Source organism: Lepidochelys olivacea, assembly GCF_965140295.1.
Source record: "Lepidochelys olivacea isolate rLepOli2 genome assembly, chromosome: 26".
NCBI classification, from domain to species: Eukaryota; Metazoa; Chordata; order Testudines; family Cheloniidae; genus Lepidochelys; species Lepidochelys olivacea.
The window spans coordinates 10,528,861-10,543,430 of record NC_140436.1 but is presented as its reverse complement, the minus strand read 5'-3'; the positions used below and the strand labels follow the sequence as shown (position 1 = coordinate 10,543,430).

Genomic DNA, 14,570 nt, shown 5'->3' with positions numbered 1-14,570 from the left:
AAATTAACCTGTGTTAAACCCTTTCCTGCAAATAGTGTTAATATTTTACATCTTCTAAGTGCCAAACAACTGTTAACTAACCCCTCCTCCGAACACCCTGGTATTAAGTAATAGTGTCTCTGCTTTATAGATGAGGAGCCTGAAATACAGCCACGATGGGGATGTAAGAAACATGCTGGGGGAGATGAGGAATGAATATGAAAAATGCCAATAGAACAGCAAAAATGAAGAGGGCTGGGGATATGTCACTTCATTCCCCCTGCCACTGACACACACCATGGAGGTGCCGATGAGTTAACTCCAGGTGATGCCAACGGCTCAGCAGTTCTAAAAACTGGGCCCTTCCATGTCGAGCAAGCTGTTAACATCAAGTCAAATGTTAGAACCAGGCTAGAGCTCAGGGATTCTTGGTTTCCAGTGCCCTGCTGGACCTCACTGCCTCTTTTAATCAGAGACGAGAGATCACTAGTAAAACAGAGGTCTTAAAACTAAGATGGCAAAGGAAAAACAGCCTCGTAATGCAGCGCCAGCTGGCTTTGGGCTGGGAGCCTTTCCCTAGCCTAATCCCTAATGTGTCCTCCGCCAGTCAGCTGTATTTTTAAAAAGGGGGCAAGTACCTTTCCTCCGGAGCAAAGGCTTTTTCCTCCTGAACTCCCAGCAGAAAACCATCCCTAAGGCTGGAATGCAGCAGCCCTCATCCCAGCTCTTCATCCTCGGGGCTTTAGGCATGATGACAGCAGAGACGCCCTACACCCAAGTGGCTCCAGAATATTAATGGCAAAGGGTCCCGCGGCCTCCTACAAGATTTTGCCCCGCAATGTGTTCACCTCCTGTTCCGAAGGCTGAAATAATCCTTGTGTATCTCTTGCAGATCAGCATTATGCTCATAAATACTCCTGTCTGGAACCGCAAGACTTGTCAGCACCTGCCTTATGGTGTGTTTTTTTCATTGACAAAAGACTCCCTTTTGCTTTTAAATAATGAACATAAACCTGTCATTGTACTCAGTAAAAGTATAAATGGCTCCTTTTTCTTAGTAACTCATTATTTGCCATTCAGTTATCACCCTGGAGGATCATAAAAATCAACCCTCTACCAACATGGCTCTCTACATCCGTCATTCCGTCTGACACACGGGTAGCATGTCAGCCAGCTCAGAGATGCTCCTTGGGTGTCAGGCTGGTAAAGGGGCTCAGAGGCATGTTGAAAGGTTTCATTTCATTCAGTGCAGCCTCTCTGCTTTTTAACATGGAGCAAATTAACAAACAGCTGCCTTATCTGCGTGAGTCACCGGGGGCATTTTTCAAGGGGGATGCAACCCAAGCCTAAGGCATGCAGATGTACAAAATAGACTGTCCTATTCTCAAGCCTGCCCTTTGGGAATCCATTAACCCCCGAGTTAATTTATAACATGGTATGGGTCAACATCACCGAAAAGAGGCCTGGATCCTCATTTACCGTGCGGCCCCTGTACACCACTCTGGGGCTTGCATTTACACTTGCTTGAAGGCCACTTTACCCTGCCAGTGCAATTCCTTTGGTGTAAATGAGCGTCAGGGCTGGAGTCTTTATTTGCAATCAAGTGACTTTTTAGGGGGCTGATCTTAGAAATCCTTGCTCAAATGACCCTAGTTTTGAACCACTGATGGTACTGCAACTTTCCAAACTATCAGAGTGGGTTTTAGAGCACATAGAAAAACTGGCTGTTAAACATGAACCTAAACTACAGCAGAGTGACCGGCTTGGCTGGAATAAAGAAGCTCTAATCAATGCCAACCCACTAACATCAGGTCTTCATCTGGGTATAGTTATTATTTGAATCGCCGTAGCACTGAAAGCCCCCAACTGAGATCGGGGCTCTGTTTTGCTAGGTGCTGTATAGTCACATAGTGAGAGACAGTCCCTGCCCAAAGAGCTTAGGGCTTAAATAGACAAGATGGACAGGGAAACAGAGGAGGAGAGATTTGTCCAGGTCAGTCAGAAACACAACCCATGTCTCCGGATTTCTAGTCCAGTGCTCAGTCCATTGGACTATGCTGCCTCTCTCTCTCTTGATAGATACTCAGTTCACTCCTGTATGAAACACTACTAATTCTGAAGACGAATCATTCTTGATTGCAAAGCCCGTCAGCCCAGGAATCTGAGCCCACCACAGAAGTTTCCTCTGTTGTATGCTTTACCCCGGGGCTGCTCCAAAGTCACTTGCGGAGAGTGTCAATAATGCCGTAAGATCATGAGCAAAATATTTACTTTTTTTTTTAAAATGTATAGTTAGTATTATAAAGCACTGTAATGGTCATATACTACAGTGATGGGCATTCCTGGAAATCCTTAAGATAGGTGGATGAGGTTGATACTCCCTTTGCCTCTGGGCGTATCTACAACACTGACAAATTTACAAAACACTACCTTTCTAATTGGCTCGTCTCCCCCACTTCCCCCTTTGCACGGGCATAAATAGCTGCACAAGGTGCTGGGCCGTGGGGAACCGGATGCTATAATGCCCTCCTGCACCCAGCAGGGGGAGGGGAGATGACCAGGATGCCCATGTTACGAAGACAAACCTTGCGACATTCTGCCGAGAATGGGCCAGATGGCTATGGAACACAGGCAGTGTGGTCGAGAAGTTAGAGCAAGAGAATCAGTACCACTACAAAAGGTTCCCCCACCCCCACCCCCGCTCTCCTGCTGGTAATAGCTCACCTCACCTGATCACTCTCGTTACGGTGTGTATGGTAACACCCATTGTTTCATGTTCTCTGTGTACATAAATCTCCCCACTGTATTTTCCACTGCATGCGTCCGATGAAGTGAGCTGTAGCTCACGAAAGCTTATGCTCAAATAAATTTGTTAGTCTCTAAGGTGCCACAAGTCCTCCTTTTTTTTTGAGTTCTATTCTTGTCTCTTCCACTGACTCACTGAGAGCCCCGGCTAGAAGTTACTCTAGGGCTGGATGCCCACTGATGCCAATGGGAGTCTCTTTCCATGGGACACCTGGATCAGGTCCATAGCACCCTACTTAAATTGCAAGCTCTTTGGGGGCAGAGACAACCTTTTGCTCTGTTTGTACAGCACCTGGCACAGTGGGGTCCTGATCTGTGAGTAGGGATCCTCAGCACTTGCACAGAACAAATAAATAATAATATGAAGATAAATAACATGTAACCCTTCCATACTCCCATTACAACAATTTACCTACATGGCAGCTATGTTGAAAGGTTTAATTAGCATATGTAAAACACTTTGATTTCCTTGGGTGAAAGTTAAAAATATAAGAATTGCCATACTAGGTCAGACCAAAGGTCCATCTAGCCCAGTATCCTGTCTTCTGACAGTTGCCAGTGTCAGGTGCCCCAGAGGGAATGCACAGAACAGGTCATCACCAAGTGATCCATCCCCTGTTGCCCATTCCCAGCTTCTGGCAAAAAGAAGCTAGGGACACCATCCCTGCCCATCCTGGCTAATAGCTACTGATGGATCTATCCTCCATGAATGTATCTAGTTCTTTTTTGAACCCTGTTAGTCTTGGCCTTCACAACATCCTCTGGCAAGGAGTTCCACACTTTGTGAAAGAACTACTTCCTTTTGTTTGTTTTAAACCTGCTACCTATTAATTTCAATTGGTGACCCCTAGTTCTTGTGTTTATGAGAAGGAGTAAAAAACATTCCCTTATTTACTTTCTCCACACCAGTCATGAATTTATAGACCTCTATCATATCCCCCCTTAGTCGTCTCTTTTCCAAGCTGAAAAGTCCCAATCTTATTAATCTCTCCTCATATGGCAGCTGTTCCATACCCCTAATCTATGCTACAGAAGCATAAGATGTTACTGAAAAGCCACCCCCAGAGCCATTTCAGCTCCCCTTTACCTCCTGATGGAGATCCCACCACTCTTCGGATAGACTTAACCCACTCATCCATCTCGGATTGGGAGTTGGCCATCAGTACATAGGAGTCTTGTCCTGTTCGATTCTGGTCTCCCGAGACCCCTGCAAAAATAATTACTCGTAAAGGGAGTTGGGGGTGGAACAAAGACACGAGCCCTTATTGATTTCTTAGCTAAGTGCTATGGGCCCAAAAAAACCCATTATCCCATTCATCTCTATCTGGCTGTAAAATGAGGTGGTGTCTCAGGGAGACGCGTTGTTTACACCATCTCTCCATCACTGAAGCTTTCCACCAAGGAAATGAACTAATAGAAAATTAACGTCACAGTGGAATGAAGAGGTATCCTGTTTTCTCTCAACACTCTCCTTGGTGCATTTACCTGGTACTTTCTCCCAAAGTATTTTCCAGAGTGATTTACAAATTTGGGGCCTGACTCTCTTCCCACCACAACAATATCACACCAGCGACTTTAGAGGAGATACTCCTGGTTTACCCTGGTGTAAATAAGAGGAGGATCAGGCCCTATGTATACTGTACAGGAATCCCTTAGCCACCAGTAAAAAGCAGCCAACTCTGGAGTGGAATGTGGCACTTTTTCATCAGTTTAAGACTGTGAGTGAAGAACACACGCACAGTTGAAATTAGTCATTTTTAATTAGACCCAAATTAGGCACTGGTCAGGACACTGGAGTTCATCTCCCAGTGAGTACAGCTGGCTGGAAAATGGAATTTCCGTAATTTCCTGACATTTCAAATGTTCTGTTCTGAATCAGAAACAAATTGAAAGTTGTGAAATTGCTCACAAAATGGAAATTGTGAAAAATTTTGATTTGGAAACATTTTGTTTCGATAATGTCAAACCATAATATAATATAAAATTGAAAATAATATTAGCCTGCTAGCAGCTAAAAGCCTATGCTATCACATGGGTGTAATCTGTAATATCAAATGGCTGAGATCTTAAAAACTGGAAGGTTGCAAACTGCAAATCCCAGTGATGGTTGAACCTGGGGATATTCTGAACAAAAAAGATCTCTGGACCATGTTTGTAGTAGTTTCCATCGTTTCACACTGACTCAACAGACGTTCTAGGCTTCAGAGTCAGGCACACAGAGTGACAATCCTGGAATCTTATTATATAGACCATATAAAAGCCAACAGGAAGTCAAATGAAATGAGAACATTGAAATGAAACATTTTTACCTTATCTTATGACATGTTTTGACATTGAAATGAGACGAGAAAGCCAAAATCATTCATTTTGACACTTTTCCAATCAAAATTTTTGCCACAATCAATTGTTCCCAGAAAACATTTAGATGGCGACAAAACTGCATTTTCTCACAGAAAACCGTTCCATCAAAAAATTTTCAACCAGCTCTCCCAGTGAGTCTCCCCCATGCTTGGTGGATCTACAGCTGGGGCACCATAGTAAGCCATAAGCATGCGATGTCTAGCCTTATGAGACAAGAAGCAGACAGGAGATCTGTGTCGTGTCATGATGCTCACCTGGGATGATTTCAAATATAAACTTCCCCGCTTCCTCTGGGTTGCTGACTGACTCCTTGATAGTGCTTCCCTGCAGAAACAGGCAGCCCTAGAAACGAAGACAGCAGTAGCCTTCAATCAGCCATTTAAAAATGGTCCTGTTTGGTCCACGTTGGTAGTGATAGATACAATACTCATAAAATCATAGCAATATCGGGCTGGAAGAGACCTCCAAAAGGCATCAGGTCCATCCCCCTGCACTGTAGCAGGACTAAGTAAACCTAGACCATCCCTGACAGGTGTTTGTCCAACCTGTCCTTAAAAAACCTTCAGTGATGGGGATTCCACAACCTCCCTCAGAAGCCTGTTCCAGAGCTTAACTACCCTTACAGTTAGAAAGTTTTCCCTAGTATCTAACCTAAACCTCCCTTATTTCAGATGAAGTCCATTACTTCTTGCCCTACCTGCATGGAAAACAATTGATCCCCACCCTCTTTATAACAGCTCTAAACATATCTGAAGACTGTTAACAGGTCCCCTCTTTAGTCTTATTTATCAAGACTGAACCGGCTGTTTTTTTTAACTTTTCCACATAGGCCAGGTTAAACCGTCATCATTTCTGTTGCTGTCCTCTGGACTCTCCCCAATTTGTCCACATCTTTCTGAAAGCGTGTTGCCTAGAAATGGACACGCTACTCCGCCAGTGCCTAGGAGAGCATGACAATTACCTTCTGGGTCTTCGCAAAAAGAAAAGGAGTACTTGTGGCACCTTAGAGACTAACCAATTTATTTGAGCATGAGCTTTCGTGAGCTACAGCTCACTTCATCGGATGCATACCGTGGAAACTGCAGCAGACTTTATATACACACAGAGATCATAAAACAATACCTCCTCCCACCCCACTGTCCTGCTGGTAATAGCTTATCTAAAGTGATCATCAAGTTGGGCCATTTCCAGCACAAATCCAGGTTTTCTCACCCTCCACCCCCCACACACAAACTCACTCTCTTGCTGGTAATAGCCCATCCAAAGTGACAATTCTCTACACAATATGCATGATAATCAAGGTGAGCCATTTCCTGCACAAATCCAGGTTCTCTCACCCCCTCACCCCCCTCCAAAAAACACATACACAAACTCACTATCCTGCTGGTAATAGCTCATCCAAAGTGACCACGCTCCCTACAATTTGTGCTGGAAATGGCCCAACTTGATGATCACTTTAGATAAGCTATTACCAGCAGGACAGTGGGGTGGGAGGAGGTATTGTTTTATGATCTCTGTGTGTATATAAAGTCTGCTGCAGTTTCCACGGTATGCATCTGATGAAGTGAGCTGTAGCTCACGAAAGCTCATGCTCAAATAAATTGGTTAGTCTCTAAGGTGCCACAAGTCCTCCTTTTCTTTTTGCGAATACAGACTAACACGGCTGTTACTCTGAAACCTGTCTTCTGGGTCTTACTTCCGACACTCCTGTTAATATATCCCAGATTGACATTAGCGCTTTTTTTTTTTTTTTTTTTGGCAACTGCACCACATGGTTGACTCTCATTCAATTTGTGATCCACTGTAATCTCCCAGATCCCTCTCAGCAGGACCACCATCGAGCCAGTTATTTAAGAAGAATATCCCTTTGGCTGGGCACAAGGTGAAACGGTTTGAGGAACATCTCCTTTAGCCTGGATTCTCTCACTGTGGATTTTAGGGAAGCACCAGCTCCAACTGACTGAGCAGGTTACATTCCATAAAGAATCATAGAATCATAGAATATCAGGGTTGGAAGGGACCTCATGAGGTCATCTAGTCCAACCCCCTGCTCAAAGCAGGACCAATCCCCAATTTTTGCCCCAGATCCCAAATGGCCCCCTCAAGGATTGAACTCACAACCCTGGGTTTAGCAGGCCAATGCTCAAACCATCCATTACGATAAAGGCTACAGCAGTTAGATCAGTCGGTATCACCAAGATCATCTGGCTTGTGACTTTTACTTCCACATCAACAGATCACATGTCCAACCTAAAAAGGGATGTGGACTCCGGCTGGCAGACATAACTGCATGACTCAGCACAAGCAATGCCTCAGAATAGGGCTGCAGAGGGCAAGAGTAGGAGGCGGTGCCATGGATGGAAACAGAGAGGGCTTTAGCTAATTACGTGCTTATGTAGCCCGCTTTGCTCAGGCCACATGTGGGGATTGCACCCAGCATCTTGGCAGTGCTAAAAGAATGAACCAAGTTGCTATGGTAATACCAATAATAATAATTAATAGTGAACTTCTACTGCTGCAGGCTGAGGTTCTCAGCGGAAATATGGATGCATAGTTCCCTTTGAAATTAATGGGAGTAGCATCTCTACATCCCCTGGGTAGCTCTGCCAGTCTTAGTGTTCTAGCTAGAAGCAGTAGCAGGCTCATATCTAGAGCTGACAGGAATTTTGTCATCAAAGGAATCTGAACCAAAAAAATGGCTTTACATTTTCCACAATTTTTTGTTTTTGATGTAATTGTCATTGAAATTTCCCACAAAAAAGGCAGAGTGGGTTTTGGGTTTTTTTTGGATTTGGGGGGAAAACCCAGGGAAAAAATCAGTTTTGGGTTAAAATGCTTTGCTTTTAGTTGAATGAAAAATGGTTTTCAGAAACTAAAAAAATGTCAGTTGAAAAACAACAAGAAAAATTGCAGGACATTTTGTCCAAAATGGAAAAAAAAATGTTTTGTTTGTTTGTTTTTTTAAATTTCCTCCACAAAATAATTGTTGGTTGTTTTTTTTTACCAGCTCTACTTGTTTGTGGATCAGCCATTATCACTGGCATGTGTAACATATTAAACCAGGGATTATGCCTATGTTTGGGAGACAGCAGCTGAGTTAAAGGAAGTCTGGATGTTAAAAGCTGACTGATCAAAACACCTTGTGTATCCATTGGGACAGAAGACAGGGTACCATGCAGAGAGGGGATGGGGCCAACCTATGACCCGCAGGCCATACATGGCCCATCATAGCATTTCATAAGACCTGTGGCCTGCTTCAACACACTACACTAATGGCCAATTCATTAGCGTTTTGTTGTCATGTTTACATCAGTTTAGTTTACGCAAGTGTGTAAATAGACAGTACTGTACATAGAAACAACCGATCTAAATACACACAAAACAAGCTGAACTTTAAAATATAAATCAATATAGGTGACTATTCATATTTTAATGAGATTTAAAATCTGTTTGGCCCACTCAAGATTGTGCTTAGGCCCTCCTGTGAAATAGGTGTGGGCACCATTGCTCTACATTATTAATCTTCCTTCCCCCAAGGAGACATGGAGCTACAGAAGAAGGCAGGGCCATGTACCTGCTTTACTACCCTAGGAGTTTGTGATCCATTTTTGTGTCATTCAGAGGGGATTTAAGCAGGTTCAGAGACCCAGCTTGGAAGAGTCTGGCAGCTCCTTTAAAGGAAAGGTCTTGCAGCTGTGGGTGAAATTCCATCTAAGTCACTGGAGCTGGTCCCCTTTATACCACCAGCAGTAGCAGATGAAACCTTTGAAGTCAAGGGAGCTGAGCCTACATGGACCAGCAGGAAATCTCCCCACCCCCGCATGCGGCCATGCAAGTGAATCGTTAGCTGTCCAAACGTGGCCACGGCTTTTTAAAGGTTGTCTGAAGTGTTAGCTGTCGTTAACACTTCTTGTGCGTTCAGCTGTGTTGCAAATGATGTGGCGGGGGCGGGGGGGTGAGGAGGTGGAAAGGGATGCTAGATAAGTGGCAAGGCATAAACACAGGCCTTCTGAGCGTCCCTCCTATTTTGTGACTATCGCAATAAACCCTTCGGGAGCTGGGGCCCACAGAAATCAGTATAAGTCAGATCTACGAAAGAATATATTTCTGAAGAGCAAATATCCTGGCCTTGGAATACACCAGATTACATGGTGTTATCACAAGGGATCCCGTTCCTAAAGGGTCATCCCTGTTCTGCAAAATTCAGACTACATTTTGCCCTGAATTTTTTGGAAACTCTCTATTTCTTGCCCTTTTCTTCTCCACCTTATTCCCTCCAACCCTCTTGGGTGACCAGGCCCACGGCGGCGGTGGTGGACACCCCAGGGTGCCAGTAGCTCTAGAAGCTCTGTAAATGGGCCCCATATATTCCCTACAAAGCTGCAGAATTCATTCTGCCTCACTGCACATCTACTTAGGTCCTGCCCCTGCCCCTACTCCCCAATTCTTAGCCAGGGAGAGCAGAGTTCTACATCAGGGCTTGGCCTGAACTTAAACCCCTGGAGCTGAACAACCTGCAGGCAGGACCTGGAGCCGGACATTATAGAAACTTTCTGCTCCCGGATCTCTAGCTGTCAGCTCAAATGCAACATGGCTAAATCTGTGTTCTTAATCTTCCCCATCTCCTTTCTCAAGCACTGTGAACAACACCACCATCCTACCAGTTACTCAGGACCATAACCTGGGCATCAGCTTCAACTCCGACCTCTCGCTAGAACCTCCCCTGCAAGCTATGTCTAAATCCTGTGAATTCTTCCCGCATCACGTCTCTAAGACATGGCCTTTCCGATCCATCCACCCCGCTAAGACTCTCGTTCAAGCTCTCATCAGGCCACGTCTCAGTCACTGCACCGTCCTTCTCGCTGGCCTTGACAAATGCAATCTTGCCTCTCTCCTATCCACTCAGAATGCTGCTGCAAAGATCATTCTCCTAGTCTGTCGCTTGGACAACGTCAGCCATCGCTGCCTCCCTCTTCTTTAGCACCTCAAACACAAGCTGCTTGTCTTCACTTCCAGGCCCTTCATGGCCCATGCCCACTATCAAAATATCGACTCCCACCTCGGATCAGCCCACCGTGCCAACTTCCATCATCTACTTGTTACACTTTCAAACAAGCAGCTTTGTGCTTTCTTGCATCCTGCCCCTCACGCCTGGGATAAGCTTCCCTTAAACGCCTGCAAAACGAACTCGATAGCCTCTTTCCAAACCCTCCTTAAAACTCGCCTTTGCCACAATGCCTAGAAAACACTTGAGAGCGGTTAGCACCCCGGTGTGCTAAGACCGCTGCCTGTCACACTGACCAATACTGTCTCATTGTTTCCTTGGACACCACCATTGGTCTGTGTGTATCCACCACTAATACGTCTCCAAACTCTTATACGTAGCTTGTAAGCAGCTTGGGGCACGGACCCCTTCTTTGTTCTGTGTTCGTACAGTACCTAGTACAATGGGGTCTTGTTCCATGACTGGGACTCCTCAGTGCTATGGAAAGACAAGTAACAATAAATAGTAATATCAGTAGGGAAGGGGGCAGGATATTCAGGGCTCACCTCTGTGCTACATCCTCCCTGCCAAAAAAACATCTCCCCTATGGCTCCCTTCAGGACCCTTCCTAGACCAAGGACACAAAATGTGGGCTCACTGTACCTGGGGCTTGGCATCTTCCTCATCCTTGTAGTAACACAGCTGCTGGCCCCTCAGTACAAAGTACCGCTGTTGCCAGTTCTTGACGATGGAGCGCTGCTTCTTGAGCCAGCCGATCTTCAGGGGCCGCTCCAGCAGGTTGGGGGAGGCTGTCCAGTTGCAGGCCGCCATGGGATCACCGGTCATCACGCTCCTGGAACGAGCTGGAGAGAGGAAGACAGACACATAGTGACAGAGCGACATGGGATTCAGAGGAGCTCCCAGGTAGAGATTGGCTGTCCCATTAGGGGCAAGCCCACTGTAGCATGGATCGTGGGTCTCTTCCGACAGAGTTAAGTAAAACCTAAAATCGACTGCCCTGAGGCAATCAGAAACAGCTATCTGTCCCCTCTGCCTGCGAAAAGCCAACGGGCTAGAGGCTTTTAAAGGAAGTGGCTGCAGTATCTGTCAAAATATGCTTCCTTTTTCCTGCGTGGGAGTGACTGTCTCACAAATGAGAGAATAGAATGATTAGTTTCTATATGGGACTGTTTCATTTAGACCCGTCCAAAAAAAAAAAAAGACACAGACATGATGGGGGAATTTTCAAAATTTGTTTTAAAGCAGTGGTTCTCAACCAGGGGTACACGTACCCCTGGGGTACACAGAGGTCTTCCAGGGGGTACATCAACTCATCTTGATATTTGCCTACTTTTACAACAGGCTACATAAAAGCACAAGTGACATCAATACAAACTAAAATTTCACACAGACAACGACTTGTTTATATCGCTCTACATACCATACACTCAAATGTAAGTATAATATTTATATTCCAATCGATTTATTTTATAATTATATGATAAAAATGAGAAAGTCAGCCATTTTTTCAGTAATAGTGTGGATGTGACGTTTTTGTACTTGTAGGTCTGATTTTGTAAGCAAGTACTTTTTAAGTGAGGTGAAACTTGGGGGTACGCAAGACAAATCAGACTCCTGAAAGGGGTACAGTCGTCTGGAGAGGTTGAGAGCCACTGTTTTAAACTATTTATTCTGGGTGATACTTCGAAAGGTGCCGTCTGCCTTTTGAACAGCTCACACAACACAGAACGTATCTGAAAGATCAATGAGATTGCAAACTCTTTGGGGCCTGGGCTGTCTTTTATTGCATGGTAAAGAGGCTCCTGGCACAAAAGGGCCCTGATCCTGATGGGTCCCTCTAGGAGCTACAGCAATGTTGAATACCAATCCAGGGTGATCGTTGCCTAAAGAGGAAAGGTATAGCTGCTCCTTCTATTTTCATCTGTGGGACAGTCATCCGGGCACCTAAATAGCTGTGCGTCACACTCTCCGCATCGGAGGTCAGATGGCATTGTCGTTATGTGCATGGACGATCCCGACTATATACAGTGCAACTCTGTTTGTTTTACTGTTCCCTGCTTGTGGCAGCCGTTTGACTCTCTGGGTGTGATTCCCCTCTCACCTCATCAGCCTAAATGGGGAATAAGTCCACTGACGTCAACGAAGTAAAGCTGCTGTGAGTGACCTAGGACTCAGGCCCGCTGAATCATCCGTCACATTTCAAAAGTCATTTCCTGTTGGCGTGAATGTTCTTGCCCTTTATGCAACAGTAATAATAAAATCTACCTCTTGTCTCATGCTTTTTAGAAAGGGGATCGGTATTGTGATCCCTATTTTACAGATGGGAAACCAGAGGCACGTGGGGGTGAAGTGACTTACCCCAGGTCACCGAGGAGCAGAACCAGGGATAGAACCTAGGTCTACTGAAGCCCAGTCCAGTACACTGGCCAAGGCCTCCGCAGGCTGTTACAAGAGGTTAATGTCCACAAGGTTAAAGACTTTCACACCTTTTCAGAGGCGCTCGGTTACAATGTCCACCTATCTACTTATATGGCCCCCGCTACCATCTGAGCACTTCCCATTTACAAGTAAAAATAACGACTCTCTCTTCCTTTCCAGCTTGATTCGTTTTCTGTTTGTCTGCTTGCGTCCACCTCTGTACATGGTGAGCAGGCACATCCTATGTCTATATGGGCATACATGTGCGTGTGTTGAGCGATTGCGTTGTGCACAGGCAAGAGTGTGTGTGTGTGTGTGTTGTGGGCTTGGGACAGTGCACCTTTGGGTGGAGAAATTATTGAGGGAAGGCTGAGCCAAAGAAATGAGTTGTGTGCAGCCTTCTGAAAGTGCTTTGTGGTTCTTTCTGTGGTCAGGGAGTGTCAGGGGGGCTGGAACAATTTGTACAGTGGGGGTGCTGAGAGCCATCGAACCAAACTGTAAACCCTGAATATGATGGAAACCGCTTCAAGCCAGAGGGTGCTGCAGCACCTCATGCATCCCTAAGTCTAGCACCTAGAGGGAGCATTGCAGTTTAGGGGAATGTCAGTGAGGCCTGAATACAGCCCAGCTCCCTGCCTTTGCCATTAAAACACCTCCAGAAGAAGACCCCACTCTGTCGCTGCAAGACAGAAGCCTGCCTCTTTCCACTCATCTAGTCACATGCACCTGTGCAGAGTGGCTGCATAATGCTACCGGTCCGATTTCGTTATGTTTCACACTCACTTTGCACGAGTGCAAAGAACTCCTCCAGGTGCGCGGCAGTAGAGAATCAGGTTTTTTGTTCCTGGGCATATGTTGATATGGGACGTTCCTCCCTATATGGATCTGGATTTAGGGTGGGCTTTTCAATGGGATTTAAATGCCAAACTCCTTTATGGTATATCTGCTCTGCAATGATAAATCTGCGGTGCCAAGTCTCAGAGCCTGGGTCAATTGATTAGAGCTTGCGGAGGGGGGCGGAGGGTTGCTAAAAAGGGCAGTGTAGATGTTCAGGCCTGGGCTGGAGCCTGGGTTCTGAAACTCAGTTTGTGGGGAGGGTCTCAGAGCCCTGGCTCCAGCCTGAGCCCGAATATCGACACCTTCGCTTTTAGCCCTGCACCCCAAGCCCCGTGAGCCTGAGCCAATTGACCCGGGCTCTGAGATGCAGTGCCGTGCGTGGTGCTTTGCAGTGTAGACGCACCCTGAGACCACAGCCTCAACAAGCAGGATCAAAACGAGGGTTTCCTGATCAGAACCTCGGGAGTTAGAACGATTCAAAATTCTGTTGCTAACACGTCCCTGTTATTCAAGCCCCCTGAGAAAGATTCAGAACATGCTAACAAAACAGGGGCATTCCTACTCCCTGATCGCATCCCTTCATGCCACACGGGATGTTTACTCAGCGGGTTAGGATTTTTAGAGGATGATGCAGAGCATGAGGGCTGGACAGAGTGAAAATCTGACTCCATTAAACTGAATGTTGCTGTCCGAAGAGCGCAGCCCCCCTAAGGCAAGTGCAGTTCTGCAAATGTTTGTTTTGCAAAACCACAACCTGCTTCTAATGTGTTAAACCAGGACTGGGCAAACTTGAAACCACTCCATCCCTGTTGTACTACAACCCACGCTCCCACGCACAGCAACCAGACAAGTGCGAGCTCTTGGCTGACAGCTCCGTTCTGATGAAAAGCACCATCCAGGAGGCTACCATAACATGGCAAATGAGAGGGACAAAAGGTGCTGTCTATGCACAAGTATTCACAGCAGAGATTGCCTGGGGTCGTTTAGCGGGAGTGGAGCGTCCCCACGACAGACCTCTACCCGAGCCAGACCTGTGTGGCTGCCTCCACAATGGTTCTGTACTGGCCCATGTGCGGGGCCGGATTTCTAACAAGACCTCCTGTGGCTTTGAGTGGTGCATTGAAGTGGGCCACTCTGTGACCTCATTTGCAGAGTATTGTCTCGT

General features: G+C 45.9%; 1 protein-coding gene across 1 annotated transcript in view; it reads right to left on the bottom strand.

Annotated features, from left to right (window-relative positions):
• ARHGAP25 (Rho GTPase activating protein 25) overlaps window positions 1–14,570 on the bottom strand; it is a gene marked incomplete at its 5' end in the record, with an annotated part of 44,126 nt that overhangs the window by 16,386 nt on the left and 13,170 nt on the right. The window contains 3 exons of the mRNA XM_084614987.1: window positions 3,872–3,991; window positions 5,400–5,487; window positions 10,793–10,992. Coding sequence (XP_084471113.1) covers window positions 3,872–3,991; window positions 5,400–5,487; window positions 10,793–10,992 — 408 coding nt within the window. The remainder of the gene's footprint in view (window positions 1–3,871; window positions 3,992–5,399; window positions 5,488–10,792; window positions 10,993–14,570) is intronic.